Here is a 25891-nt window from a genome sequence, read left to right on the forward strand (position 1 = left end):
CCCAGGCTGGCCCCACACAGTACCCAGTGCCTGTCTCCCCCTCTGACTGCTCTCACTGCAGACCAATTTGGCAGCTTCTTCAGTGTCATGGCAATAACACCATGCACCCTGAGTCTTGCTTCTGTGTCTGAGGCGCCACGTGCATACCCACAGTTCATCAACTCCCGCTACTGCTACATAGCCCAACGTGTGAACAGTTGATTATCCATCCCACGCTTTTTACTCTTCTGTGGCAGGGTCTCTCAATCGTCTACGTAGTCAACATGACCTTGAGTTTCTGATCCTCCTGCCTCTACCCCTGTTGGGATTGCAAGCCTATCCACTGTGCCTGGTTTATGTGGTGCTGGGTTGGAACCAGGGCTCCATGCTTGTTAGATAGGTGCTCCACCAACCAAAGCACACACTATCCGTTCCACTCTCCATGGGCTTTGCATTAACCCCAGTTCATAGATGCTGAGAAAATGGTTTGTTTTTGTTTTCATTGCCAGGGATCAAACTTGAAGTCTTTCGTGCTAGGAAAACTTACGTGTGTGGGGTGTGTGTGTGTGTGTATGTGTGTGTGTGTGTGTGTACAGGCAGGGATGGGTGCACATGTACATGAACGTGTATATGAAGTTTGGTGTGTGGCATCTTTCTTCACTGGTTTTTGTTTTGGTTTTGTTTTGGTTTGTTTCTGAGACAAGGTCTCTCACTGAACCTGAAGCTTACTAATTTAGCTAGACTGTCCGGCTAGCAAGTTCCAGGGATTCTCCTGTCTCTGCCTTTCCCTGGCTAGGGTCTCAGGCATGCACTACCATGAATGGCTATTATGTACTTGCTAGGGTTCCAAACTCAGATCCTTAGGCTCATGTGGCAAGGAGTTTCCCAAATGAGCCGTCTCCCCAGCCCATTCAAACATTTTCTGTGTTAACATCATTGATAAATGACAAGGAGGCACCTTCCCATCTAGCCTGAACAAATGAGTAACCGGACTTTGTCCAGGCCTTCACGCATGCTCCAGGGAAGGGTCTAGAAGAGCCCCAGCTCACCACTTCCACTGTTGAGCTGATACAGGGGTGTGGTTCCAAGCCTCCAGGGGGAGGGGCTCCAATCTGCTGTGACTCTCACAGAAGGAATCTCACAAGTCCTTGGCTGACCTTGTGCACTGCCATCGAAATGTTGAGCAATAGATCAGAAAGTAAAAATTAAAGGCGTTCAGGCGGCCCTCAGTCTCATATTTCTGTTTCTTGAGTTATTCTGACAGCTGGTTTTTTTTTTTTGTTTGTTTTTTTTTTTTTAAATCTTACTTCACAAGAGCTGTACATTAGGCCAAGCCTGGGTTTTGCTTTTGACTCTCACGAGGCTTCCTGTTCCTTCAGCTGAGGAGGAATGACATGCAGACAGTAGTTATGCTAGGCTCTTGTGAATTCCAGTGTCCTGGGTTCTAACTGCTTGCTAGGCTTCCAGACAGAGGCTTCAGTGGGCCAACAATGTCCTGTGTGATGTCACTGGGCTCTGAGAGCCAGCCTGTGGTGGCCTGTTGAACATTCTGCTTCGGTAAGGCATGATCTAGCACCACCTAGAAAATTACATCGTTTCATCACTCACAGACCTGATTGCACTTATGACTCTGGTTGTCAAATAACTTTCAAAGCTGCCAGAGTGGCAGCCTCATTGACAGGTAAGGAACTAGGCCAGAGTTACAGACTCAGGAAGTCCAGGCACCTAGACCAATGCGAGCAGTGGTCTGCTGGACGTGGGCTAATGTGGACTCTGTAGAGCAGTACCAAGACTGACTTATGACAAGAGAAGTCTGGCTATGCCTCACTTCCGGAAGAAAGATACGGTGCAGGCTCCAGCTTCTTGAAAGGGGGAATCTGTGACATACTGGTGTGTGCTCTTAACATTTAAAAAGGAGGGAAGGCCTTTGAGGTATGAGGTTACAGGTCCTGTCTGGAGAGCAGTATTGGGAAGATAAAGCATTACAAAATGTTGTTTTCAGAAAAGGTAGTGGTAGCGTTGATCAAAAGCAAGCTCATGCTCTCCCGACTCTAACTTCTCACGCTTATGTGGGGAGGACACATGTCACATGGATGTCTCAGTCACTTCATCATACTTTTAAATTTTTTAAAGGAGTGAGAGTTTGTTTTAGCTTACAGTTTGAGGGGATAGATTTCACAGCGATGGGGAAAGCACAGAAACACTGTGGCAGGAGAGGGAGGCGGCTGATGACACGGGGTTCACAGCCAAGAAGTATCGTGAACTCTGGTGCTCAGGGCTTTCTCCGCTCCATTCACCTGGGACTCCAGCTCATGGAATGGCATCACCCATATTTAAGGAGACTGTTTCTACTAGCTGATAGCCAGGCACTAAATCCCAGCACTAAGGAGGCAGAAGCAGGCAGATCTCTTGAGTTTGAGACCAGCCTGGTCTACAAAGTGAGTTTCAGAACAGCCAGAGCTACACAGAGAAACCCTGTCTCCAAAACAAACCCAAAATCAATTAATCAATAATAATAATAAAACAAGGTACGCTAACAAAGCATTTTATAATCATTGGTTAGGGAAAATTTCACTACACACACACACACTCACACACACACATGCACACACACATGCACGTACACTCTAGTTCTTTGACAGTTTTGTGTATTACAATGAATTTTAGCTATTTTCACTCCCGTTACCCCACTCATCCTCCCATCCTGCCTTGTTCTTTGTAAAAGCCTCTGTCCTTGCTAATCTATCCCGTGTGTGTGTCACCCACTGAGTTCAACTACAGCTGCTTGAATGTGCTTGAGTGGAGTTGCCTTTGTTGTGCAAGGTTCACTGAACCTGCAGCTAGGCACACTGACTGACAAGCTTCAGAGATCCTTCTGTCTCCAACTCTACAGGGCAGTGGTATTACAAGTTGTGCTGCACTGAACCTTTGTTCTCTGTCTTTCTCTCTTTCTCTCTCTTCTTCCTTCCTTCCTTCCTTTCTTTGTCTTTTTAAAGATCCATTTTATGTGTGTGAGTGTTTTGCCTGCACGTGTGAACATTAATTATGTCTAGTGCCCTAAGAGGCCAGAAGAGCGCGTCAGACCCTGGAACTGGGACTACAGAAGACTGAGCTGCAGTGTGGGTGTGGGACCAAACGCAGGTTCAGTGCATCTGTTCCTAATGGCTGAGCCAACTACTCTCCAGCCCTGATGTACCTGGCTTTTTCTTCTATTTTTTTCTGTTTTATTTTTGCTTTTATGTATGTGCGAGGGGTGAAGCTTGAGGCCTCGAGCCTGTGAAGCAAGCGTTTACCCAATAAGTCATCTCCCTAGCTCTAAAGTATGAGGGGGGCAGGGAGGGAATTTATGAATGCAGGAACACATGCTGTGGAAGATTTATGAAGGTCAGAGGGCTATGTGAGGTGTTGGTCCTTGCCCTCAACCTTATTTGATACGGTCTTGCTGATGTCCACCATTGTGTATGTTGGCCTAGCTGAGCTTCCCCGGGCCCTCCTGTTGCTGCCTTCCATCTCTTCCCAGGGCACTGAGATTACATGTGTGCAGTACAGTGCACAACTTTATATGGGTTCTGAGGATTCAAACTCAGACTTGAACAGCAAGTGCTTTGCCAACTGACCTGTCTCCCCAGCCCAAGTCTCACCTGTGATAGCAAAGTCAATGGCTGCAAATCTAGATCTATAGTGTTTATACATGCACATATGTCTATTCATGTGTGCATGTGCGTGCATGTGCGTGTGCACGGGTGTGTGTATGTGCATGTGTGCATTTATGTCCTCCTTTTGCTGTCTGCCTTGTTGGTGTCCTCACTGCAGGAGGAGGAAAACACGCTTTTCTAAGGAAAATGTGTTTATTCTGCTCTGAAGCTTATTTAGATTTTGACAAGCTGTAGAAAACTAGGTTTGATCTCATCCAATTTTGAATGTGTAGCCATTTTTCTGTAATCTTTCTGAATTTGGTGTTTCCACTGAGGCATTTAGTGTCCTCCTGTGTCAGCTCTCCTGGGAAGTCCCCTTTGCATCTCTGACACTCTCTGTTTCTCTTACAGCTTTCTGGAGTTCACTGCTAGCTAGTGGTCCTGGAAGAATGCCCCACTTTCTCTGAGGTCACCCCCACTCTGTCACTTTGCTGTGCTTTCCAGAAAAGTCCCTTCTATTTTCCAGTCCTCTACTGATTTTGCTGTGGCAGGCATTCTTTAAATTTCAGTGTCCCTTTCTGTTCTTTGATGCCCTTTCTTTGGTTCTTGAACTGTGGTAGCCTTGATTTTTCAGTTTCAGTATTTTGCAAGTTATGGGTTGTTCCTCTTTTGTGGCTCTCCACACATTTTTTTCCCTTTCTGGAGGTTTTGCTCAAATGTCCTGGTCAGTCCTTGGCACCTATATCAGTATATGTAGCCAAGTGGAACAAAGTACCACAGAGTGGCTGGCTAACACTAGGAATTTATTTTCTCACAGCTACAAGTACAAGGACAAGATGTTGACAGGGTGGCTTCCACTTAAAGCCTCTTTCCTTGACTCACCTATGGTCCCTTTCCATAAACCGTCGTGTGTCCTTTTTCTCTATTCATTGTTCCTGACTCTCTCATAAGGTGACCAGCTCTACAGGATCAGGCTTAGCCTGGAGCTCAGTTAACCTTTGTCACCTCCCTAGAGGCTCACTCACAAGTATAATTATGTTGGTGGTTGATGCTTTGGACATAATTCTGGAGAGTCATGATTTAATCCATATCAGCACTAAACTAAACCATTTCAACTAAAAAGCAGGACAAACAAACTACAGACAGTCTGAGTGTTGGAGCAGCTTTGTCTATGAGGCCATCTTCAAGGTACCTGCAGAGAAACTAGCATTTGTGGGAAGCTCTAGAATAGCAGTTCTCAGTCTTATCCTGACTGAGCTTTTCTGGGCTCTGGGAGTGAAGACAGCCACTCTTCTGATTATACATGTGGCCTTGCCAAGGCCTGGTTCTCTCTTAGCCCTCAGCCAGTTTCTGCTTCATGATCCTTTCACTTCCCACTCAGGCTGTGACCACCTCTCTCCTTACAAATTGTGACACATGGCCATTAACTTTGTCTTGAAAATATGTGTGAAGCGAACCGCAGGTGGCTCGGCCCTTAAGGCTCCCGCCCGCAGAGGGCGCCCCGTCCCTTGGTGCGCCGGTTCGAGTCCCGCCGTCTGTCTGTCTCTCCCGATTGTGTCTCCCGCGTCATCTCGTGGGAAAAAAAAAAAAAAGAGTAAAAAAAAAAAAAAAAAAAAAAATAAAAAGAAAAATTGTGTGAAAATGTCATGGACCTTGGTTGTGGATGTGGCTCAGTCAGTATTTTTCTAACATACACAAACCCCTGGGTTTGGCCCCCAGGACCTCCCCAAATCAGGCATGGTAACCTATACCTGTAATTTCAGCACTCAGGAGGTAGAGGCAGAAAAATTATAAGCTCAAAGTCATCCTTGGCTAGTAAGTTAGTGTGAGGTCAACCTGGCTTACAGGAGACCTTGTCTTAAAAAACAAAAACAAAACAAAGCAGAAACTCACTTGCATTCACGGCCCCCAGTCTGCTCCCACAAGTGTTTCGATTTGTTTTTGTTCACAGTTGAGTCAAAGCAAGGATACAAATACATGCATGTAGACCTCTGCCTTTGAGAGAAATCTCTCAATGTACTGTATCACAACTGCTCTGTGTGCTGTCAGCAGACTCTGCCGATCTGAGTATTTTTACCACACACGCTGCAGAGCTTTTCAGGAGCCAGCACTAAGAATTCAGCAGGCTCTGCCTTTTCCTCCTGGCAGCCGGAGCTGCTGGACACTCTGCACATCATTTGCTCAGAGGTTTCCCCACACATCTGCCACAGGTGAGCGACCATAATCAGGAGCACTACTCATCATGTTCTGCAAGTTACACTATGCTCTGCTTGCTTCTCTCTGTGTGCACGTGTGTGTGTGTTCGTGCATGTGCGTGTGTTTGTGCATGTGTGCGTGTGTGTGCATGGGCACACGCGTGAGCATGTGTGCACATGTGCATGTGTGCATGTGCATGTGTATGCGCACGCATGTGTGTGTGTGTCTGTGTGTCTGTGTGTGTGTGTGTGCATGTGTGTGTGTGTGTGCATGTGTGTACCCATGTGGGAGGTGTGCATGCACATGAGTATATGTGTGTTGAGGATTGAGGTGAATACTGAATATCTTTCCTTGATTTATCCTTTGAGGTAGGGTCTCTCACAAGATCTGAAGGTGAGTAATTGTTCTAGGCTAGCTGGCCAGTGAGCTTCAGGGATCTGTCCCCTGCCTTCCTTAGTCAAATGCCGCCCTGTCTGACTTTTTATGTGAATTCTTGGGATTCAAACTCAGGTCTTCCTGAAGCCAGGTTCCTGGCCTCCTCTGCTTGCTTCCTGCTCATCATTATGGTTTTAGAACCTGCTGCTGTCAGCTCCAGTTGACTAATTTCACCACTGAAAGGACAGCCCCATGTTAGCAGTCCTGCTGAGAAAAGCTGTGCTTGTGTCTGACTGTGAATGCCAAAGTCACTTTGGAGATGTTTGTGCGTGTGCGTGTGCGTGTGTGTGTGTGTGTTAGGGTAGGCACTCCTATTCAGCCTTCACTTCTTAGAGCCCAAACCACTGAGTCCATTTACTGTCCCCTCAGCAGTGGGACACAGTGGTCCCTCCTCACTCCTCTCTTCAGCATGACTGTGTATGCTTTTCCGCTTCAGTCTGACGTGTGTCTGGTCAGGGTTGAGAGGTCTATACTCTCTCTAAGTAGGTTGGGCATGGATAAGAGTGACAATGCTCCTTTGTGTTATCTCCTCCTCTCCTTGAGCTGTTTGCTCAAGGGGTAGGGCAAGGACTTTAAATTATGCTGCCTGTTTCATACTAACCTAGCTGGATGTTGATCTTATATATGTGCGAAGAATTTTTGCGACAGAAAAATAGATACTTTTTTTGTATTCAAAATTATCAAAATGATTGTTTTTGAAACACTGAAAACAGAATTTAATCCAAGTGGAAATTAAAAAAAAATAGAATTGTCTAATTCAGCTCTCTTACAATGATCTGGCCTAGGAAATTGGAATTTGAAAATGTGAAATCCACAATGAAAAATCTCCTAATTCAGTGTTTATTCTGTGGCCTCCTGGCCATTGGGCTCTGGACAACGACGTTACTTTTACTTGTGAACCTTGAACTAGAGGACACGCTGGAAAAGGAGTTGGAGGGATACAATAGGTCGCCCAGAGCACATGTGTACCAGCAAGCTCGCCACTCGGACAACATTATTAATGGTAAGTCTGCTGCAGATGAACCTGGAAAATCAGGATTATATCCAGGGACAAATCGTGATGTTTCTGTTAACTGCTTTCAATGGAAAACATATCAGAAATTCAGTATTTAGAAGAATAAGAGAATAATATCTCCTTCAGGTAATTTAACTTTCAAACTATAAAATACCTCATATATGGATATATTATACCCATATCTCAATAGGGTATTTACATATCTGTTTACCACCTATATTTCTTATTTTTATGTCGTTTGCTATATTTGCTTCAGGCAGCTTTCTGTCTTTCATAAAAATGAATTTCAACAGGTGCAATAGAAATATAACTCCTGGTCCTTTTCCACCTACCAACCTCAACGTTAGCATCCTGTGCATGCTGTTGTCCAGCAGTTCTGGTATTGCACAGTTTAACCTATCTGTAGGTAGTCTGTGTCAATAGCCTCTTGGGATTTGCTCTCCCCTACACATACTGTTGTAAGATTTGTGCTCCATGCTTACACAGGATGACCTGGCCTAACAAAATATGCCCCCAAAGATGAAGAAAACCGTAAAGATATAATTAAGAGCTTAAAAGTCAGACCTGTGTTCTGGGCTCTGCGCTGTTCTGGGGCAGTGCTGACAGCCCGTGTAGAAGTAAGATACTGAGCAGCCCCTCTACAGCATCTTACCCTGCTCACTCGCATGCTATCCCTGTCCCCTGGTTTCTCTCTTCTCCTCCTCTAATTCCCATAATGCAGAGTTAGCTGAGAATCCTGTTCTTTCTAGTACATCCATCAGTGGCTCATAGCATACCAATCCAATTGATTTGACCTCAAGTCCACAGGTTCTGTCCTCTGTATAGTTCAACTGCTACTTAATAGTGACCTTAACTCTACGTAGGGAAATTGGTGCCTATAACTTTCTTTTGGTTATTTTCGTAACTTCTGTCCCCTAGCTGAGCTCTCCCTTTTCTATTTGCTTCTGGTGCTGCTGTGGTGGTCACTTTAACATCCTAGTGAGTTTGGTCCAACTGGTTCGGCTCAATGTTGCATCTGTTGGCTACCCTTTTAAATTCTATTTGGGATGTCCCTGGTTCTTGGCATGCCATTCATTTTCTATTGGATCCTGGACATTAAAGACATCTACTCCATCTCTGATCTGCTGGAGTGTGTACCATGGCTGATCCCGAAGAGCCGAAGCTACAGGGTCTCCATGGCACAGGGTAACAACCGGGCATCCCAGAGGAGTCCTGGTGAGGACCCAATATTGATAGCATAGCAGAAGCCAGAGGCCTCGAACCGGACCAAGGAATGACTCATTGCATTGAACATTTGCAAGTAAAGAAATGTGGACAAAGGGTATACTATGGGACACACGGTGACACACTGCAGCTTCCACAACAAGATTTTTGTTTTCTTTTGTGGGGGAGGTTGCCAGGAACAGGGAGATGAGAGGGATTGAAGTGCATGATGTGAAATTCAGAAAGAATCAATAAAAAGTTTTCTTTAAAAAAAAAAAAAAGAATTCAACTTCTTTTTAATTCTTGGTTAAATGGAGCACAGATTTTAACAAGCTTGTCACTAGGCACAGCGTCAGCTCGTCCTGTCTCTCCTCTCCTCCTGGGCCCCTTTGACATGGGTTGAAAGGCTCAACTGTCCACTGGTCTTCACTAGCATCAGGTTCAGAGAGAAATAAGATATCAGCTATTATGGTTCACTGCCGTGTGTGAGCCATTGTTGTGAAAGTGGCCATGGTTCCCACTGGACCCCATGCGAGGCAGGGGGAAGTGGACGTCTCTCTGGCTCCACCTTGACCATCTTGCTGTCATGGGGGGCAGGAGTTGGAGGCTCAACATTCTACTGACAGCAGACAGTTCTGCATCAGACAGACTCAGCTTCACCTGCTTCCACAAGACAAGGTTAGAACTCCTCCCTGACCATTCTCCCTACACCACCCAGGAGAGTGAGCAGAACACTCATTGCCTGCCGCTGACTTTGGAATATTAGGCTCTGCTCGGTGCCACTGATACCACCAGGTGTCCAAGAAGGAAGCTGCTGTTTGCTTCCTTGGTGGGGTGAGAGTACAAGACTTGGGGCAAGTATTGCAAAGGTTTGTTCTGCTTTGTCATTAGGCTGCCTTTCCCCCAGTATTTTTGGGGACTAGGGAGAATGATTTTTATTATCTTGGAGGTTTGCTGATGGTGTTTTATCTGGGACTACTTGTGTTTCAGCCTGAGCCCTCTGTAACTCCTGTGTGGCATGTATGTATGTATGTATATATGTATGTATGTACATACTTATGTAATACACACACACACACACACACACACACACACACACACAAAGTGTGTATGTGTGATACTATTTCCTAGACTGCATAAGAAAGAGGAAACAAGCTGGTTGAGTGAGAACTTTGCTCTTTACTCTCTGACTGAAGATACAAAGTATCTAATCTTTAGGCACTTGCCACAGTGCCTTCCCTCCATAATGGCCTTCTAGAACCGTGGGTCAAAAGAACTCTAATTACTTAGGTTGCTTTTGTGGGAGTGTTTAGCACACCAGCAGGCTAAGTAACTAATGCAGGGCTTGGTGTTTTTCTTTTATCTAAAACTAATGATGAAACTTCACCAAAGAGTCTTCGATTTATGTAAATGATTTGGGCTTTCACTTTTAACTTTGTCATCTGGAATTAGTTTAGAGGCCAAGAAAATAACTTTCGGAAAAATTCAGGATATGGTTGCTCTTGTTATGTGCATCTGCATTACAGCACTAAGTCTTTACTTACGTGATTCAAATGTCCTTTTCTTGCAGACAAGGTTGACTTTTCAGATCCAGAATTGATCCAAGGATTGAAGCAATATGGATTAAATGTCATTATTAGTAGAAGTCTGGGCATCCAGAGACAAGTGCCAGATTCCAGGGGTAAAATGTATGTTCTCCCACCAATCAGACTTTAATCTTAGCATATTAGAGATCCTGTAGTGTATAGATCCTCTTCTTACGTTGGGCAATGTCAAGATTCTGATGATGGTAAAGACCACCTTACTTATCAGCTAAATAAATCCCTTAAGGGTTTCTACCTCAGTTCTGTCTAAAGCATTAATTCCCAGCAGACAGTGCTCTGGATATCCACTTATCTTCTTCTTCACAGTCTGCTCCATTTTCCTTGTGCCTTCAATTATCTGTGTTAATGTTAATTGAGGTAAAATGCACATAAAATTGCTATGTTAGCAATTTCCTAGAAGACAATGAGGCACAGCCACAGTGGTGAACAACCACAGCTCTGCCTGACCTGAAACTTTACACTCTTCTTCCCTCAGCCATAGCAACCCCCAATCCACACTCAGTGTCTGTGAATTTGACTACCCCAGAGACATCAGATTAGCAAAAGCATACAAAAAATTGGAGGACTGGCTTGTTTCACTTAGCGCAGTGTTCTTGAGGTTCATAGGTTCAGATTATGCTTGTTGATGCCTTTTAAATATCATTTAGGTTCCAATATTTTCCTGGAAAAGAATATCAGTTTTCATTAGCTAAGAGAAAAATGTTCAAGCTAAGGAAAACCTGCACTCTCCAGTAATGCCACATTCCATGGCACTGGAAAGTGGACTGCCACACTGCCATATTTTGTGATATTGTGCAATATAAACATCATTCATGATTGGACACAATAGAGAAATAGAGTATTTGCACATGATGAAACACTGTGACTGACTCATAATAAAGGGAAACAAACTGGACTAGGGATGGAGTTTGCTTGGATTGTTGATTTCTTCTGTTGTGGAAGGATTTCAGTTTGATGCTGTCCCACTCGTGTATCTCGGCCTCTATTGCTGTGCTCTTGGATCATATCCACTTGAGTGCACTCCCCCCATCCTGAAATATTGTCTGAGAAATATTTCCTGTTTGCATAATTGCAATGAGAATTATGATTTTATTTTTTGACCTCACTTGCCTGGCCTTAATTACCTCCAGAGTGGCCACAGAACCAATATGAGCCAATGAGTCTTTCCCTGGGAATTTCTGTAGATGGGAAAAAGAACACCCTTCTGATTTATCTGTGGGTGCTGAACAGGTGTAGTTTTACACACTTTTAATCTCAGCACTCAGGAAGCAGTGGCAGATAGATCCCTGTGAGTTCAAGGACAGCGTGGTCAACATCATAGCAAGTTCCAAGCTAGCCTTGGCTACATACTTAGATATGTTTAAAAAACAAAAACAAAATCCCAATGATAGGCTGATAGCCATCAGGTTTCCCACTCTGTGGCATTAGAAAATAGAAACAAGCCAGTTGCTGGTTGAGTCTTATGTAGAACAGTTACTATATGCCAGGCACTGTTCTGAACTGAGTGAGTTCACGACCTCGGAGTAGGCTGGAGATGCTGTCAGTAATCAGCCCAAACACTGTTGCCACGGTGACAGAGCAGGCAGAGGGCCTCTGCCCTCTCACTCCATTATTTCCTTGAGATCCCAGCTGTCTTCTTATAACTAGTCTTTGGGGTACCTGGATTCCTTACAATCTACTCCCTTCCATTTTGGTGAGGTTAGTTCTGAACAATAATATACTAAATCTCAACTTCTGCTTTTCACTTGTGTGAACACAAAAATAACTTGACATCTTGCCAGTATTTAGAGGACTTGTGGCCCACTAATTCTACTACAATTCTTGGTCAAGCCTCCAAAGCAAAGCAAGAAGTACAGTATAGTGGATTTGCTTTGAAGTTATCTTCCCATGAATTGAGACTACCACTATTTATAACAGGCCCTAATATATGGCTTTAATCATTGTTTTATGTAATCTCTAAAGTAGACCTAAGATTATGAAAACGGAATGTCAAGAAAGTAATTATAAAGGGGAAAATAATTCCAAGGTGTGAGTATAGCGTTAGAATTTAAGTGGGGCCACCAAGATGGGCACAGCTGATACGGCTCCCCATGTGAGACTGAAGTCCACATGGTGGAAGGAGGGAGCTGACTCCTGTACTTCCACCCCACACGCCCACCATACCACATGCATGTACCCACTTTCCCACACACAAAACAAAATAAAGGTTAAAAACATTAAAGAATTTAAGGACAGGCTAGAGAGATGGCTCAGCCATTAAGAGTGCTTATTGCTCTTTCAGAGGACCAGAGTTTGATTCCCAGCACCCATGTCAGGCAGCTCACAACTGCCTCTAACTCAGCCCCAGGGCATCTGATGCCCTCTTCTGGCCTCTACAGGTACTTATGCACACATGTGTATGTGCACATAGATGCAGACAAATACACATACATTAAAATAGTTTTTTTTTTTTTAATGTAAGAACATTTTGCTTGTTAATTTTGTACTTTTAACTGTCCTGTCATTGTACCGTCCTAATTAGTTCACCAAAGTAAAGAAAGAAAAAGAGCTGGCATTTGAAGAAAGCTCAGAACACTTGAGGCTTCGGGTGATGAATTTTCTCCCTGTTTTTCTTGCAGATGTCAGAGGAAATACTACCCAGTCCATCTACCCACTGCCAGCGTCATCATATGCTTCTATAATGAAGAATTTAACACCTTGCTCCGGACAGTGTCGAGTGTGATGAACCTCAGTCCACATCATCTGCTGGAGGAGATAATTCTGGTGGATGACATGAGTGAATATGGTGAGCAGACACTGTCTGTCTGTCTGTCTGGAAGGCAGCATTATTCTCTTACTGATACTTGATATTTGTTTTTGTTTGGGGTCTGCTTTCATGTAGTCCAGGTTAGCCTCACCTTGAACTCCTGACCCTCTTGCCTCCACCTTCAAAATACTGGATTCACGAGCATGCTCACCACGCATGCCTTGGCACTGGTATATGTTTTATACAGACGTTTCTGGTGGGTGTTGGGAAGGTGCTATCCCTGATGCACTCACTGCATGTGGTAGGTAAGACTGACCCAGACCCTGTCATGATGGGTCTATGGGGTCAGCACAGGGAGCTAGTCTTGGCTTTAGGGATTATTTCAGAAAAAAAAGTGACATCTAAATGGAAGAGGCACAGATGATTTGGGGTTTCCCAGATGAACAGGAAGGAAATAGGTTTTAGGTGAAAGAAATGGCACCTCAAAGATCCAAGATGAGACAAAATGGGGTGAGCACGGAACACTTCTGCATCGTGTGAGGTTTGTGCATGAGTGTGTGGTTGGAAGGATGCAGGCAAAGGCATAAAGCTGGAATTATTGAAAGGGGGCTACTTGTGAAAGGAATTTTTGGAATTTCATCTCAAGAAGATGGGGAGTTAAGTTAAAGTAGCTGCATTGGTAGAGTGTTTGCTGATCAGGCATAAAGCCTTGGATTCAGTCCTCAGCTCTACGTACGCTTGGTGTGGTGGTGTGTGCCTGTAATCCCAGCACCAGGAAACTAGGTTATCCTTGGCTATAAAGCAAGTTCAAAGCCAATCTGAGCTACTTGAGAACTCTGTTCAGAAAGAAAGAGAGAAAGAAAGAAAGAAAGAAGGAGGTGGCATCCCAGGCTGGCCACCCTGTGAGAGTGACATCCCAGACTGGCCACCCTGTGAGAGTGACCAGGATGCTCTGTGCATACCCCATGCTTATGCTGCTGTTTGGAAGTTATATGACATTGGCCAGGTGCCTATCATGTGACATTTCCATAGGAGTTATTACCACCTGAGTCTTGTAGATGGGCGGGTGCTTCTTCCTTCACCCACAATGCCTTATCTGCTCAGTAGAGCTGAGACCTCTGCAGCTTACTGGGCAGGAAATCTCAGAAATCTTGGGTGCAGGGTGTACTTCCTAACCAGAGGAATGATGCTTTCCTACTCAGAAGTTCACAAATCCTATAGCGGGCACACAGTTCCAGGAGTGACCATGTCTGCCAGCCTTTCAGCACAGCACCAAGTGTCTGGAGACATGTTGGCCTCTTGTCGGTTTGACAAGGTGGCTTGCTCGACAAGCACTGATCTGACACCAAGGTGCCAGTCAGACTGGGCTGTTGGTAAAGGCATTTGTCCTGCTTTCTTCATCCTCCTTTGATCAAGCAAGCTCTTAAGCCTCTTCCTGTGGGTCCATTCTCAGGGACTTCATCCTCATGATCTAATACCTCCAAAGGCCCCACTTCTAAATGCTGTCACACTGGTGGTTTTGACATGTGCATTTGGGGCTGCTGGCCACACACACTCAGTCCATTATCTCTATTGACCTGCTTATCTATACAACTTGCATTTTTCCCCTTAATAAGAGACAACGAGGGTCACTTCTTTTTTTTTTTTAAATTCCAATACCAACTTTTTATTTATTTATGTATTTGCACACATTTTTAAATTGGATATTATATTCACATTTCAGATTTTATCCCCTTACCCCCATTCCTTCCACCACCCAGGAACCTCCTAGCCCATCCCCCCTCCTCATGCTTCTATGAGGATGTGGCCCTACCTACCCCCCCCCCTCCCACCTCCCCACCCTCGAATTCCCCCCACTCGGTGTTCAGCCTTCATGGGACCGAGGATCTCCTCTCCCACCTATGTCCGACAAGGCCATCCTCCCCTACATGTACAGATGGAGTCATGGGTCCCTCCCTATGTGCTCCCAGGCTGGTGGTTTAGACCCTGGGGAGCTCTGGTTGGTTGGTATTGTTGCTCTCCTCATGGGGCCACAAACCCTTTCTTCTCCTTCAGTCTTCTCTCTAACTTCTCCATTGGGAAACCCTTGATCAAATCAGTAGTTAGCTGTGAGCATCGGCCTCTGAATGCTTCAGACTCTGGCAGACCTCTAAGGAGACAGCTATATCAGGCTCTTGTCATCATGCACTTCCTGCCATCCACATCAGTGTCTACCTTTAGTGACTATATATGGGATGGATACCCAGGTGGAATGGTCTCCAGATGGCGCCTCCTTCAGTTTCTGTCAAGAGGGTCACTTCTGATGGCCAAGACCTCTGCTGGCAGACCAGTCATCCCTACCACAGAACACAGGGTGTTATGTTCTAATGGAACTCAGGATCAATGTATTTCTTATTTTAACTCAGAATGGCTTTACCATGAATTGTATAACAAATTTTGAGCTGAAGCCTGTCTTTCCTAGACATGCCTACAAAGAGCTCCAGTCAGGCCTTTTCTGCTTGAAGGAGTGGGGGAGGGGCTCTTGAGCTCAACTGGTTCCATAGCTTACCTTCAAGCCACTACAAAATTAGAAGCAAAGTTGATCACAGTACAACTTGTTAAAACCAAGTTAAACCAAAAGCCTAATAACCTATATTTTTTTCTACCGAATTTCAATAATGACTTAGTAAAACAAAGATATGTTACCAAAGCACAAAACTTTTACAGGCTAACCAGGGACACATTAAAATATATGCAATAGTTAGTGTTTTGGTTGTTTTTTTTTTAGAAATTGGTTTGGATTTCTATAGATGGCAGTTTATAAATTTCGAAGTGTCAACTATTTTTTTACAGATGATCTGAAAAACAAACTGGACTATCATCTGGAGATTTTTCGTGGAAAAATTAAAATAGTAAGAACCAAAAAGAGAGAGGGTCTCATTAGATCAAGGATGATTGGCGCCTCCCGTGCTTCAGGTATGGACGCTCTTTTAGGCTAGGAACCAGTGTGCTAATTACTTTTGTTGTTGCCGACACTAAGCAGGAAATGGGTTCACGAGGCGCTGAGGGCACACAGCTTATCTTTGCGAGGAAGACGGTGATGGGAACGGAAGATGATTGGGCACATTGTGTCTGCAGTCAGGAAACTACCGAGGAACAGAAAACGGGATGAGCTATCAAGCCTCAGGGAGCAACACGTGGTGGTGGGAACAGAAGGTGATTGGGCACATTGTGTCTGCAATCAGGAAGCAACGGACAAACAGGAAACGGGATGAGCTATAAAGCCTCAGGGAGCAACCCCAGGGCCTCACTTTCCCCAGCAAGGCCGCACCTCCTAAAGGTTCCATAACTTTCCCACACTGTACCATAAGCGGGGCCCAGGTGTTCAAACATGAAAGCCTAAAGAGAGATTTCACATTCAAGCTACCAACCATCATGACAAGGGGACTCTACCTTCCTGCATAGGAACAGTCTTGAGACCTCCATGTCATGGCAGGCTTAAATCTTTGATCTTCTATTGCCTCCAAAATATTCTTATCCAAAACGTCATTTCATATGGAAGGCAATCTTTTACAAGGGCCATAGCGTCAGTCCCATCACCAGTTGAGTGCCTCTAAGGAGACTCCAAAATTCAGTTTGAGATGGATTTTAAAAGATATCAAGATAGGCTCCGTGGAAGAGCCTTCAAAAAAGCTTTATTAGGGAAGCTGTAGCATCAGCCTATCGACAGCAATGGGACTCCAACAGCTGACGGCTTCCATTCTTGAAAACATAGGGAGCCTCTTGCTGTTAAGTGTTGGCAAGGGTTGATGGCTTCCACACAGCGTGATGTAGCCCACGTGCTAGGAGTCAGTAAAGTTATCATTCCAGGTTGTCTTGCACTCCGGAAGCTTCGAGAGGAGGGAGAAGGGCTCCATCTAGAGAGGGCCACAGCAGGTAGAGCTGTATTTGTGAGGCTGAAGTTCCTGGTCTAACATCAAGGAGCAGGAAACCCGGGAAACCCGGGAGTCCACATCTGTGCAGGAGTAAGGAGAGCAATGCTGGGGCAGGCGGGCTGTCGTGCTTACTCACAGGGAACTCTTGACAGCAGGATGGGGCCAGTTTTCAGTCTCATGGAGTCCCCAGATGCCCTTATGTAGATGTTCATGTCTTGGCACCCACTCCCTTCACATCTTCCCCCTCCCCTCTTTCAGCACCCCCATGCTAACTGCATCTACATTCAAAAGAAAAATTTATAATTATAATGATTTATAATTCCTTTTTCTGCATTATTTTCTTATGTTTGGATTCATAGAATGGATAATATAGTTTTGTTCTTTTTAACCCAAAAAGTGACATAAAACAAATTACCCGTGTTAAGGAAATTATGCAAAATTGGTCTATATGTTGTTTAGTCACTTTTAAAAAAAATCTAGATTTATGGGATTGTTTGTTTAGAGTGAAATTTTCCAAACTTTAAAGCCCTCTTTAAAAATATTATTATTTTGTGGTAGTTTAGATGAGATGCCCCCTTTAAGTTTCAGGAATGTGAATATCTGGTCCTCAGTTGGTGGCTGTTTGGAAAGAATTATGAGGCATGGCCTTGACAGAGGAGGGGCGGCTTTGAGCCTCACATCGTCCCCAGTGTGCCCTCTGCTTCCTGTCTGTGGATCTGGTTGTGCTGTCTCAGCGGCTGCCCCAGCACCATGCTTGCTTCCCGCAGCCATGTTCCCACCATGAGGAATGATGGGGGTCCTATCCCTCTGGAACTGGAAGCCCAATGGAATGTTTCCTTCTACAAGTTGCCTTGGTTATGGTGTTTTATCACAGCAACAGCAAAAGAACTAATATACATGTGTTAGCTTAATTGTATGATAGTTATAAGTGTATTATTGTTAGATGTGGGGCAGTAGGCTCTGAGAGGCAGCTGGGTACCTGGTCAAATGCAGGCCTCGAACCCTGGAGACCCTAGAGGGATGGTAGCCTTGCTCCTGGCCACTTAGCTTCAGCCATCCACAGCCCCTCCCAAAGAAAGGTTTCTGGCCACTGGTCACATAACACAGGTAGAGGGCATGACTACAGGCCACAGAGCCGCAAGACATCTCCATATTCATGAGATATCCAAAGGCCAGAGGGTGTAGCCAATTAAGCATTCCTTCCCAGACCCTCCTCCTTGCAAAGGCTATTTAACCTCAGGCCTGCCCTGAGAACACGGGGTATAGCTTCATCCACTTTCTGCCATGACAATAAATGTTTTAAGATCATGGACTTCCTCTCATCTTTGGGGCCTGCCATGGAGAACTGTGGAGAAGGTCTTCAACTACAGAGTCACAGTCTAATTTCCCTCAGAGGACCTCTCTGCATTCCATCCAAGGAGCCCAACAACTCAAGCAAGCAAGCCAAGCCAGCTGAGACCCAGCCAAGGGAGTCTCTCCCCCTCGCCCCTTTTGGCTGCAGGCTGGTTCAGCCTGTACAACCTGTCTGTGGCCTCTTAGTGGTGTCTGAGAGCCCAAGGGCTGAGACCAGCTGGTCTCCCGCCAGCTGCCTTGGCCTAGGGACCCCCAACCCAAGAGCTCCACCTCTGTGGGGTCTCAGACTGTGTTCTCCCCATGCCCTGAGCAGAGCAGAGACCTGTGGCTTCTCATAGCACAATGTCCGCCTGGCACAGCGTGGAGAGGACACAGTCAACTTCCCTCACTTTTGCCCTCTGAGCTGCGGGCCCCAGCCCCTTGGGGCAGTAAACACATGGGACCCACCAACTCGGCCCAACAAAACCCACACCCACGCACCAGCCACAGCCCCACAGTTAGAAATGTGGTATTTGCCGGGCGGTGGTGGCGCATGCCTTTAATCCCAGCACTCGGGAGGCAGAGGCAGGCAGATTTCTGAGTTCGAGGCCAGCCTGGTCTACAGAGTGAGTTCCAGGACAGCCAGGGCTACACAGAGAAACCCTGTCTTGAAAAACAAAAAACCAGAAATGTGGTATTTGTGAGGGTTTATCACTCTGCTCTCTGAAAGGATACAGTTGGCTGGTTGCCCCTTCCCCCTTCTTCCTTCCATCCTGTCCCTAACACAATGTGTTGTGCCTGTCTGTGAGCCAAATAAGCCCCCTCACCACAAAGAAACAAAGAAGGGAAGAAATTTTGCTTGAGGTGAATTTGAGTTAAAAGAGAACTATATTTCAAAGCTTCTAAGAATTTAGACAATGGCGATCATTTTCTCTGTCTCTCTGCTCGCTGTTGTTTTCTGTCCCTCCTTGACCACCCTCCCTCAAGGGCACTTCTGTTGCTTTTCTTCAGACACACCTTATGTTCCTATCCCATGACAGGCACCCTCTGAGATTTCCAGGTTCTTGTGCCTTGAAACAAAGAGTTAGAGGTCAAAGGTCAGCATCATTTCTCAGGCACTGCCATTGCTGCTGCTTTGTTTGAGGCAGGGTCTCTCACCAGCCTGGAACTCATCAAGTAGGTGAGGCTAGCTCACTAGCATACCTCGGGGGTTACCTGTTTCCAACTCCCCAGAGCTAGGACTGTAAGAACAGGTCACCAAGCCCAGATAGTTTTTGGTTTTTAAATGTGGGTGACAGGGATTGAACTTATTGGTCTCATGCTTGTAAGGCGAGCATTCAGTGACCAAGCCACCGATCTGACCTCCTGAAATGCTCATTGAAAACCAAAGCTCTTCTCAGTTCTAATACTGCTCTAGAGTCTCCTCCAAGCTATCATCTAACCTGCAGCTCTCTAGTCTCCACTGGATGTCCGCCATACATGGAGTCACACCTTCTGGTCATAATAGAACATGTATTCCCCATTTCCCTTAATGTAACTAAGGAACAAAGTATGTAGGAAACATTCAATGAATACGCATTGCATCTAGCTTGCATTTGGATTGAATACCTTCCCTCCAGGGGACTGTGCTGCTGGCTAGTTTTGTCAACTTGACAAAAGCTGGAGTCATTAGAGAGGAGGGAGCCTCAGTTGAGAAAATGCCCCCATGAGGACTCTAGGCAAGCCTATAGAACATTTTCTTAATTAGGGATTGATGTGAAAGAGCTTAGCCCCTCGTGAATGGCACCACCTCTAGACTGATGGTCCTGGGTTCTATAAGAGATCAGGCTGGGCAAGCCATGAGAACAAGCCAGAAGCGGTACTCATGCATCCTGATTGCTGTCCTGTTTGAGCTCCCGTCCTGACTTCCTTCAGTGATGGATGATGTAGAAGTGTAAGCCAGATAAACCCTTTCCTCTTGGTTATGCTTTTCATCACAGAAACAGTGACTCTAAGACAAGGATCAATGTTAGTCTGCTCTTGCCTTCACAGGGGACATCCTGGTGTTCTTGGATAGCCACTGTGAGGTGAATAGAGTCTGGCTGGAGCCCCTGCTGCACGCCATTGCTAGGGACCACAAAATGGTGGTGTGCCCTATTATTGATGTCATCGATGAGTTAACCTTGGATTATATAGCCGCACCTGTTGTGAGGGGAGCCTTTGACTGGAGTCTGAATTTCAGATGGGACAATGTTTTCTCATATGAGTTGGACGGCCCAGAAGGACCAAGTAAACCTGTCCGGTAAGATTCTCCTTGTTTGGGGGACTGTGGTAAAAATCAATATTTTCTTTTGTCACTTTCCCCCCTTTTTTTCCTCTTTTCCTCCTCCCCTGCCCCTCCTTTCCCTCCTTCTCTTCCTCCTCCTCCTTTTGAGACAGGGTCTCTCTACATAGCCCCGGCTGTTCTGGAACACTCTACACCAGACTAGCCTAAAACTCACAGAGATCTGCTTGCCTCTGTCTCTTGAGTGCTGGGATTAAAGGTGTGCGCCACTATGCCCAGCTTGCCATTTGTTTCCTAAAGTATTGAATGCCAGATCTAGTAGATGCTAAGTTTGCTCAAACAGCATTCCACCTGGTGTTCTACCTCATCCAGGAAGCTACCATGGCTGGTAAACACTGCCCTGATTTCCAATGCCCACTGCATGTGGTATGTGTGTGTATGTGTGTGTATGTGTGTGTGTTTGCAAGAAGTATGCACACATATCTTTGTGCGCATGTGGAGATCAATATTAGGTGTCATTCCTCAGGAACTGTTTTCCCTGGTTTTTGAGACAGAACATCTTACTGACCTGGAACTCACCAAGTATGCTAGGATACTGCATACTCTAGAATCTAGTCTAGTCTCAGACTCTAGGAATCTGCCTGTTTCCATACCTTCAACACTGAGATTTCAAGTGCATGCCACCATGCCCAGATATTTTTTTAGATGGGTTCTGGGGATTAAATTCATGTCCTCATGATTGCAAAGCAGGCACTTCAGTGACTAAGCCATTTCCCTAGCCTGGAGGATCTATTTTTAAGTTACAGGAGGGAGTTTTCTGGTGACCAAGGAGCAAACTGCCATGGTTAGACGTGTGGACATCTCTGTCAAATTCACACAGAAAACCTTTTCCCCATTGTTCCTAGGTGTAGCTTCCTAGGTTGAGAGGAACACGACTCCTAGCTCATTTGTCTTGGAAACTGTATCTGTAGATGTGAACACAAGATGAGCACGTCTTGCAGGCTAGGTCTGTGCTGCTTGGAAACTCTGGTGTGAGGTGCACCCCTTCTCTCACTACCTAACTTACCCTTTGCTCCTCAGACCAGGTAGCTGCATTTCCTAACCCTGTAGAGCTGTGTGGTCATACAGTCAGGACCTGCCCACACTTCCTCACCTGTAAGTTCTAGAGGAAAATACTCTCACACGGTGACAAGAACTGAATGTCTACACAGTTAGCCACTTTGCGTGGACTGCCATCTCCTGGGTCTCTCATCTTGGTACTGCTGGGCATGACACCCTGTCTAGAAACACATCCTAAAAGTTCCTCAAACACCATCCCTGCAGAGACAGTTCCTCTCTCCCTTCCACCCTCCCCACTGTCTTTCCTCTAGCTGACACCTCAGAGGCTACACCCAACCACACTGCAACCATACATACACAGGTCTTTAAAGGCACCAAATCATTCCCACCCTCTGTGCTCCTTGCCCCTTCCAGGAGCTGATGTACTCTGCCGAAGTTGAGCAGACAGGAGCCAGTGCTATGTCTCATTCAAGGGGCCACTGTCTATGGCCTCACACTCGTGTCCTCACTGTCTCCTCCCTAGTCCAAACCTTGACTGTGCCCCTTAGCTAAAGGCCACACCTGGACATGCTTCTCTACTTAGGAAGTAGACGGGATAGTTGTAAAATTACATAGTAGTTTATAGAAGAACCTTCTGGAATATTGTCCTGAAATGTGGCCACATAGAAACACCCATCTCCTGACCACTCTACTGCCCACTTCCCACCCCAGAGACTGCCAGTCCCAAGAAGCCTATTCTTAACAAATTTCTCATAGATCAGTCTTTCTCAGCCTGTGGTTGGGAGGAGAGACCGGCTGCTGGCTTGTTCCCCACCTATTCTGTTGGATGGATGGGATCCATGCTCTTGGATGTGCATAAGTTAAGGGGGGGGGGGTGAGTAGCAGCATGGTACCATACCACGCTATTCCAAGGGGAATTGGTTTTATTTGCCGGCCATCTATAATCACAGACTTTGGTGGACCTATTTGCCAGTGAGGACTCCTGCCATCCAGTGCTCCAGTGGGGACATGCAGCACCCAGGACTAGTCCCTTCAGAATACAGACATGCTGCTCTCTCACTGAAAACAAACACCGCTTTCTTTTTCAGTTGAAAAAGAAATGGGCTCCTTCTCAGAATCATTTTGATTTGCGTTTCCCTGATGTCTACGGATGTTGAACATTTAAGTGTTTCTGTCCACTTAAGATTTCTCTACTGAGATTTCTCTGTTTAGATCTGTATCCCATTTTAAGTGGATTATTTGGTTTGTTAATGTCTAGTGTCTTGAGTTCTTTATATACTTTGGATATCAGTCCTCTGTCAGATGTGGAATTGGTGAAACTCTTCCCGTTCTGCAGGCTGCTGCTTTGTTCCACTGGTGGTGGTCTTTGGCTTATAGAAGCTTTTTATTAATTGCTGATCTTAGTGCCTGCACTACAACCTTGCTTTTTTTGATCCCACTTTCTGTCAACTGCTTAGCCTTTTTCTCTCTCTTTTTTTTTTGTATTACAGGGAATACAAAGAGTTGTTGTATATGTATATATTTTAAACTTTGGTGTTTTAAATTCATGTCAGTTAGAATTTGTCATTTCTTGTGGCTAAAATATGTGACCTTGTGACCTTTTCAAAGTCCAGTTTCAGTTTTCGGGCCTTCGTGTCTGATCCACTGACTGCCATCTTTCCTTTGCACACGCCCATCCCCTGGCCCCTCCCTCCTTGCTGTGGCTTCTTCCCTTACCCTCTGCTCTGCTTCACCTTGAAGTGCCCAGGGAACAGAGCACTTGATCCTCTTTCTACTGTAGGTGTCCATGATTTTCACTTAAGAATGACACCCTAGGCTCAAATAGTACGAAACACAAAGCATGTTTTGTTCTTCAGAAGTGCAGCTCGCTGGGGTCTCCCATTACCAACATAGAGAGGCAACCAAGTGAGCTCGCAGGCTCGATTTCAAGCACAGAATTCCAGGGCAGCTGAGCTTTGTCTTGCTCCGTCTCTAGGCATCCAGAACCATCATGGGGCTTGAAGACTGGAGCCTGGGTTTTTTCTATTAATAATTGACTTGGTTGGACTTGTGCAATTCTTAGGCCTAGTCCTCTTAACTACCCATTTGAAGTCTGTCATGGAATCAGCCTAGCCTTCTCATTACCTCTGCCTACCTCACACTGACTTTTAATACATGACTCATGCAATAGTTAATATTGATTTTTAACTTGAATCAGGGCCTACAACTTAGATGCAGGATTGGGAGCTTGTCATCAGTGACCCCAGCCATAAGTGTCCCTCTGTCATCAGTGACCCTAGCCATAAGTGTCCCTCTGTCATCACTGTCCCTCTGTTGTCAGTGTCCCTCTGTCGTCAGTGTCCGTCTGTCATCAGTGTCCGTCTGTCATCGGTGTCCCTCTGTTGTCTGTGTCCCTCTGTTGTCAGTGTCCCTTCTGTTGTCAGTGTCCCTCTGTCATCAGTGTCCCTCTGTCGTCAGTGTCTGTCTGTCAGTAGGGTCCATTTTTGACTCCAGTGGAACATGCAGATCTTTTATGTCATTCACATGCCCGAGACTCTTCACTCCTCCAGATGCCCAGAACACTGTACACAGCTGTCACAGATGCTTTTTAAATACTTTTATTTGTGAGGGCAGGAAGCTGACTCAGGAAGAGAAAGTCCTATCCAATAAGCCTGACAATTATCCAAATTAGATTCCTGAGACCCACATGGTGGAAGAACTGACCCTAGGAGCTGTTCTCTGGCTCTCACACACACATGCTACCTGCACACATACTGTTTTGCATCTGTAAAGCTTTAAAAACTCCCTTCTCCATTACATTAGATATATACATACAAATTAAATTAATTAATATTAAATGCATTTACTATGAACAGGATCTAGAGTCACCAAAGGGGGTAAAAGCTCCTCCATGTGTGTGATTGGTGCCGTCCCAGGAGCTGGGGTCCTGGACTGAGTAGGAAGCCAGGTGAGGACCAGTATCCCCTCTAATCATAAAGGTGCAATGTGAACATAGCCTCATGCCCCCATCACGTGACTCCTCCTCCTGGACCTGTGAGATGAAGTAACCCTTCCTGGGTGGCTTTTGCTGGGCATTTTGTCAAGGCAATGAGAAAAGCAACTAATACAACTCCCAAACTCATGTCTCCATCCACAACCTTGAAAACCTCCAGGCTCATACATCCAGTTGCACCTGCTGCCTGTTTGGTCTTCCCACAGAGATACTGAACACACACCTCACACTGGCCTGAATGTTAAGTTTCCTGTGTAACCAGGACTTCCCATCTCTGTGGACAGCAACCCCATCTGCCATGTAGAGATCCCTGTTTATCAATCTAGATCCCTGTCATCTTCCCATATTCTTGTCCTACACATCAGCAAATCCTTTAGGTACATCTTCAAGCAAACCAGTATCTGGACATCTTGTTTACTTTCATCATATTACTAGCTTGGCCAGGGTACAATCCCCATTCATTGGGTCTGGCAGTGGTGACTCAAGCCTTTAATACCAGCCCTTGGGAGCCAGAGGCAGGTGGATCTCTGAGTCCGAGGTCAGCCTGGTCTACAGGTGATTTCCAGGATAGTTAGGGCTGCACAGAGAAACCATGTCTTGAAAGGCCAAAATAGAACAAAGCAAAACAACCCCCATTCATCATTTTCCTCCAAAATTACTGTGGTGACTTCTAACTGGCAGGAATTAGGAGTTAGAGGTAGGCAGATCTCTATGAGGTCCAGGCTAGCCCAGTGAGGCCTTGTTTCAGTGTTTGCCTCTGCTTGCACACTGTGGATACATGAATATAATGTGACTAGCTCCTTCAGGCTTCCTCTGCCTTGATCTTCTCACCACAATAAACTCTATCCTTCAAAATGAACCTCTTCTCCCTGTAGGGAGTGAATGAAAGTCTTGAGCGAGTATGTACTGCTGACATGGGACATTTATCTCAAAGACTCAAAAGCTTCAGCCATGGAAGTGGTAACTCCACCTCCACCCCAGTGAGGCTTAGAGGGATGACAAAGTCCCTCCTCAAGTCCAGGTGTGAATGTTGACTGTGTGCAGGAAATGTCTATCATAGCCCCCATCCCATGTTTAAGGCCTGAAGAGACTCCCCTACAAAGACCGTTCTGAGATTAGATAAACCTGCCTATTTTTCAGCTGTGTCTACTAACCCTGCATCACTATCCAACTGTATACAATAAGCATACTGAGTTTCCAGAGTGCTGTGGCTACTCCATCAGAGCTACCCAAGCCCAGCTTTTCTGTGTCAATGCATCTGTGTGTCTGTCTGTCCTTTCTTCATTGTCTTGTTGACCCTATTCAGGTTTCCAGGACCCAGGTCATGTAAGGATGCAGAAACCTTTCCTACACTGCTTCTGTCACAGCAACAAGTAACTAATCTGAGTAACCCCATCTTTTACCACAGGAAAAAAGTCAAAACAAATTTGATGTAAATTTCTAATTTACATTCATTTACATTAGAATTTCAAAATTCTAATGCTACTAGTTGAGGACATACTTTATGACATTCAGCTA

At 45.4% G+C, this 25891-nt stretch overlaps 1 protein-coding gene across 1 annotated transcript in view; it reads left to right on the top strand.

The window, feature by feature from the left end:
• Positions 1–1496: 1496 nt before the first annotated feature.
• Galntl5 (polypeptide N-acetylgalactosaminyltransferase like 5) overlaps positions 1497–25891 on the top strand; it is a 39163-nt gene continuing 14768 nt past the window's right edge. The window contains exons 1-6 of the mRNA XM_034519381.2: positions 1497–1660; positions 7031–7248; positions 10034–10151; positions 12686–12852; positions 15646–15768; positions 20091–20340. Of these exons, the coding sequence (XP_034375272.1) occupies positions 7062–7248; positions 10034–10151; positions 12686–12852; positions 15646–15768; positions 20091–20340 (845 nt within the window). The 5' untranslated portion in view covers positions 1497–1660; positions 7031–7061. The remainder of the gene's footprint in view (positions 1661–7030; positions 7249–10033; positions 10152–12685; positions 12853–15645; positions 15769–20090; positions 20341–25891) is intronic.

The sequence above is a fragment of the Arvicanthis niloticus genome, chromosome 15 (assembly GCF_011762505.2).
Source record: "Arvicanthis niloticus isolate mArvNil1 chromosome 15, mArvNil1.pat.X, whole genome shotgun sequence".
Classification (NCBI taxonomy): domain Eukaryota; kingdom Metazoa; phylum Chordata; class Mammalia; order Rodentia; family Muridae; genus Arvicanthis; species Arvicanthis niloticus.